General features: G+C 48.2%; 2 protein-coding genes across 2 annotated transcripts; both read right to left on the reverse strand.

Moving 5' to 3' along the window:
• Positions 1-452: 452 nt before the first annotated feature.
• fabD (Malonyl CoA-acyl carrier protein transacylase) lies at positions 453-1,782 on the reverse strand (the record flags this gene model as incomplete). The annotated part of the gene is made up of 2 exons (XM_031154090.1): positions 453-1,616; positions 1,681-1,782. 2 exons carry the CDS (start codon positions 1,780-1,782, stop codon positions 453-455), a joined length of 1,266 nt encoding a protein of 421 aa, XP_031000949.1.
• A 467-nt stretch (positions 1,783-2,249) lies between these two features.
• Positions 2,250-3,456, reverse strand: HEM2 (Delta-aminolevulinic acid dehydratase; the record flags this gene model as incomplete). The annotated part of the gene is made up of 2 exons (XM_031154091.1): positions 2,250-3,158; positions 3,208-3,456. The coding sequence occupies 2 exons, from the start codon at positions 3,454-3,456 to the stop codon at positions 2,250-2,252; spliced, it is 1,158 nt and encodes a 385-aa protein (XP_031000950.1).
• Between the last annotated feature and the right edge of the window lie 2,276 nt (positions 3,457-5,732).

Here is a 5,732-nt window from a genome sequence, read left to right on the forward strand (position 1 = left end):
GGGTGAAGGGAGGAGGGGAAAGGAAACGTACGTTTTTGCCTATTACGCCGAGGCAGGCTATTGATGGTATTGTTGCCATATTGTAGAGTGGTGTGTGTGGAAGTGGAAGTGGAATTGAGGGGAGTGGTCGTTTGGATGTTGAGAGCAGCCGAAGGCTTGGGATCATCGGCGAGGCTGAGAAGTCTCTAGATAAATTTCACATGTAGAACTTAATGGATATTATGTACGTTCCACTTGGTGTTCCAAGAATAGTATTGAGTATTTATGAGTCCTGTCATGTTTCCCCATAACCTTGGGTGTTTAATGATTCCTTATATATTTCCCAGCCTCGTAGCCTTGCCATATTGACAGTAGGTCAGTTAGTGTGTTAGCCCCCAAGACTTTCTCTAGGTCTCATCTCAACCAGTTCAATGCTGATTCCTGTCAACAACTTTTCCCATGCCCAGACTCTCCTATCCTAATTCCTCAATCTCCTCATCACTCCATGCCTCCGTCTCATCTAGAGCTCTGAGCACCTCTTCGATCTCTTTGGGATCACTAATTCCCCAAACACCACCACCCTTCACTGTATCCTTTCCCCGCATTCCAACTTCTTTTCCCACAAGATTTCTCCCCACTTTACCAGGTCCAACGCCAATCCAGCGCCGTACCTTTTCCTCCTGATCCAAATACTTGATAGAATCCCACCACCTCACAGTTTCCACGCATTGCCTTGCCAAAAGTTCCTTCAACTGTTTTTTACTCTCGAACGGCCTCGCATTAACATTACTCACGCATTCCAGCACCCCTGGAAAAGTCACAATATCCTCGTTCTCCCTCCCCTTAACCCTACTCTTCCCTTCCAACAATCCCCGCATGAGCTCCGCCGCAGGCCTCATCAGTGGGCTATGGAAAGGACTGTCACTCTTCAATCTGACCGCCCTCGGATCATGTCCCCCAAACTGCCTAACATGCGTCAACAGCATTTGGATCCTCTCAATATTCCCACTCAACACAATCTGATTTTTGCTATTCTCATTCGCAATCAGTACCTGCTGAATAGCCGGCACGTCTTGCGCGCTGTCTGATTCCGAGCCCGCGGAATTGTGCCCTAGGAACTCGTGTATTGATTCGACTAGGGGGAGCAGGTGACCGGTCTCCGTCACTAGAGCTACCATCCCGTATTCGCCGCCGTGCTCGGCGCATGTCCGCCGTGAACATTCGGCCATTGCTTCTGCTCGTTTGCGGACTAGGTATAGACTGTCTTCAAAGGAGACGAAACCGCCCGCTACAAGAGCAGCAAATTCGCCCAATGAATGCCCAAGTGTGACATCCACTCTTTCTGCTGGTCTAAATCCGAATTCCTTTTCCATTATTCGCAGTATGAGAATAGAGGAGGCCATGATGGCGGGCTGGGCGTTTGCTGTAGCTGTAAGGGTACTATTGGGCCCTTCTTCAATGATGGTAGAGAGTTTGTAGCCTAACAAGTGGTCGATTTCTTCGATTAGCGGTTTAGCAGTCGTGGGAAAGGCTTCGAGCCATGGTGTGAGCATGCCGACTTTTTGAACTCCTTGGCCTGTTTGAACGTCAGTGATGTACGATCTTGGACCCTGACTCGGCATTGAGTAATGGCACACCTGGAAAGAACAGAGCTGTTCGTGGCCGAGCTTTCTTGCTGGACGCATGCCGTATTTGGCGTACAGGACCGAGAGAGATACCGTGTTGACTCTGACAGCAAGAAGTGCTTCTTGGTATGAGTCCTTTCCGCCGAGGCTGTGAAAGACCGGTTGGGAGACGCTTCATTGTATAGAAGCTGACCTCAAGAGGTCTACACAAGTCTAGAAAGAAGCAGTCCTAATGGGAGTATTGCAAACTCCGGTTTGTCGTGCGTTCACATTTCTTGAGCTGATATATAATGTAGATGATACAAGGCTGTTGATGGCCCGACAAGGTTTAGAGTAGCTGCGGAGTTCGGATTCGGGCTCCCCACATTTCGGGACTTGGGGAACTCTCGGGGTCCAAGCTCGAGTATGCCAAGCGAATGACAACCTATCCTATCCTATTATACAGGCAGATTGTCCATTCTCTACGGGTATATTTGAAGACAGACATTTGTTTTAGAATTCACGTCATCTAACAAAGGCAATGGCATAGATGTAATATAGTCAGTGGTATTCTGTAGTTCTATTTTTTCTACATGTAAGACGCCGACGCCTGCGTCAACCCATAAACTCATATCATAGCCCGTTATAAACGCCATACCATTATTTCTAAGATTCAAGCCAGTCCAGAAATTGCGGCGTAAAGTAGCTCACCACAATCGTCGCACCAGCCCTCAAGATTCCCTCAGTTGACTCAAATGCGATTGCCTTCAAATCAAAAACGCCCGCCTTTGCACCAGCATGAAGCATAGCGAATTCCCCACTAACTTGATAGGCCGCGATAGGCATGTTCTTTCCGATATCCTTTGCATCGCTAATAATATCAAGGTATTGATTGGCAGGTTTGACCATGATTATATCAGCGCCTTCACCAATATCTCTCTCGATTGCTCTCCGCGCAAGACCTCTTCCTCCAGGTGGCAATTGGTAACATTTCCGGTCTCCAAATGATGGAACAGAGCCCGCTGCATCACGGAAAGGTCCGTAAAGACATCCGGAAAACTTGGCTGCATACGACATAAGGACGACTCTGTCTGCAATACCCTCCTCGATCAACTTAAGCTTAATTGCTCGAATGCGGCCATCATTCATGTCTGAAGGCGCAACACAGTGAGCGCCAGCCTGAGCGTATGCAATGGCGACATCAGAAACGCGATCGACTGAAAGTTGGTTGTTGAGACCGCCATCATCCCGCAGAATACCACAGTGACCGTGGGAAGTGTACTCGCATAGACAGACATCGGCAATGATGAAGAGCTGAGGGAACCGCTGTCGCAACAGACGAATAGTAGCAATCACAGGACCTTTTGGATCATCGGCAGCAGTTCCGAGAGCGTCTTTAACGCCGGATTTCATTGGGACACCAAATAGTATGACTGAGCGGAGGCCTTTTCGCACGAGGGGTTCGAGGAAGGGGACGATTTTGTTGATGCCACGGCGGTATTGATCAGGGAGGGAGGGAATAAGAATTTCTTCGTCGTCTTCATCTGAAATGAAAAGAGGGTAGATAAGCATTGACTATGGGGGTGTCAGCGGGAGTCAGATGCGGTGAAGCAGTTCCTTCTACCTTGGTCAGTTGTCTCTCGGCTTGCCATGATCTTGCCAGGGGATGAGAATAGCCTCCATGCAATTGACTCGAGATGTCGCCAGAAATGCTCACACTGGTGGCTGTGGTACTCGCATAGGACATTGCCCTCGAGACATGGGATCTCCGGTCATCGACGGTCGAGGCTGAAGACGTACCGCGAGCCATTTGTCGTCGGTCGTTAGGGTTGTCTCTGAAGGATAGATCTTGTACGAGACTCGAGAAAGACATGATATCTTTTTTTACCTATGCCGTCAGAAGATCTTAGAAGTAGCACTTATTTATGGCCGCGGGAAGTGTCGGGGTCTTATCAAATATCTAGCAAAGTGAGAGTGGAGTGGCGGGAACAATATACGCCGAGGATTTACATCCGAACGGCAGTCGGAGTTTTAGCGTGGAGATGTCGCAAATCAAAGACCTCTCATTGGATAGATGAACCGACTAACTCTCACAACATTTCTAGTGAAAATGAGATGGAAGCTGGACTCTCTACTTGAAAACTATACAGTCTTGTTTCTCCTCTTCAACTCAAGGAATCAGTGGGTTAGACAGCATTTTATTGTGAACTGAGATTGACAGATCACCAGGAGATATTCTATATTTTATCTCGTTGTTATATACAAACATCCCAGGAGGATTCCGGTAACTCTCATCCGCCCTCGTGAATCTTGATTAGCGTGGGCGAGTCTGTCTTCCGCATCCGCACTGTTCTTTATTGTGCCCGTGGAAGCTTGCTGCTCAGGTTCAGAATAGCGGAAAATGTGATAGTAGGCCATTGCGCCCTTGGGGACTCCAGGCGGATTGAATATTGACCACAAAGACTCGAGACGAGAGGCAGCTCGGAAGTGCTTGCCGTAAGGTAGGTACCTAGGGTATGAAATCTATAAGAAGGTCAGATCCCCTCAAATCCTTTACTTCAGACAATGCTATAGGGGATTGCTTCCCATATTGCAACTTAACAGCTCTCAACTTTGGACCTTTGGTCCCTCTGGTAACTATAATCCTAGAACTGCTCGACCTTCTAGAACACAGCTAATATAGTGAAAGCTGTAGCATAATCAAGGCTTGCACTGCTTGATTTCAACAGCCTATCGGGTTGCCTCTATCCTATTCTGAACTCTAGCTTGGATGTCAAGGATTGAATTCTTGTTGCATCCGCGTAGCAGGAGCAAAAAATGCAACGGGATACCCAAGCTCTTTCCTTCTCATTGTAATCAGTCGAGGATATGCAATTGCACCACAGGACATGTGTACAGTGTCAGCTCTCAAGGTTGCCTGAGTCTAGAGACATTCTAAACACAAAGTCTTAAGTTGCGTCTTTCATGCCATGTTCCAAAAAGGGCAAGTAGGAATTTCACAATGGAGTGGTTATTTATTACCCTCAAGGCCATCTTAAATTTATTCACTCTTTGTACCTAGCTTTATTAAGTCTCGGTGTCAACTGCAGTTTCCCCGCATATTAAATTTGCAGAGGTTGTCGCCTTGCCTTGCCTTGCCACGCTTCGCGCTTTCCTTCCTGTTCATCTGCTACCGCCCTCGGATAACAACCCAAATGGATTGAATCTTGTCTTGTCAGGGCCTTGCATAGCTGCAAACTCCCACATGAATAGGACGAGGAACAGGGATCATGGTCACCTACGGGAAGAACAAGAAACGACTTGCTCTCCCGACATTTCGCTCTAGCAAGAATAGGAAACAGACAGCTGCGCAGGCAGGTCAGTCTCTCCACTTATATCCAGGTCATCCAAATGTCCTCGGGAGATCTCTCTCGAGGCCAGCCAACCAGGCGTCATTCTCTACCAATCGAACACGGCATGGCCGCCTCATTTCATGCTTTGCGTGAAGTTGAGCGCCATCAGCTAATGGCCTGCCTTGCAGATACAGTATCGACGACAACTGAATCCCAAAGCAACACACGCCGCGAGACGCGTCTCTCTCCTCAAGATGATAGTATTGACGAAATGGCAAGCATGCTACTAGACGACACTACAATCGACCAATTGAAGGCTGATCCCGGAAAGCGGTTTTCCCAGATCTCCATGCCCGAGGGTCTGCCTGGCTTCTCCCAGAGTGCATCTCAAAATGACAAAGCTCTACCGCGGCTTCCTAGCCTGCTATTCAATGGCGACAATGCGTGGGCTTTCAAGTCTATGCCTGTTATCACAGCCACTGGCAATATCAACGAAATGCATTTTGATCATGCCACGGATGAAAGTGTAAGCCTTCCGAGCGAATCACAGATGGCATCACAAGAACACAATGCTCTATCCCATATTGACACACCATCCATGTCACTTACGCCCCCGATTCCTCGAAAATCCTCCAAGCGGAAGTCGTCCAGGCCAAAGAGTGTATCCGTCCAATTCGGCGAAATTGCGAGGAAGGCTGTATCGAAGAGTGTCAGTACGCCAAACAATCTCACGGCTTTAGCTCAGCACAAATCGTCAAGCCCATTAGACACAAACCATCTCGATGACAGGATTCAGCAAATGCTTGCCGCCACGAAT

This window comes from Lachnellula hyalina (assembly GCF_007821495.1).
Source record: "Lachnellula hyalina strain CBS 185.66 chromosome Unknown contig00331, whole genome shotgun sequence".
In the NCBI taxonomy this organism is placed as follows: Eukaryota; Fungi; Ascomycota; class Leotiomycetes; order Helotiales; family Lachnaceae; genus Lachnellula; species Lachnellula hyalina.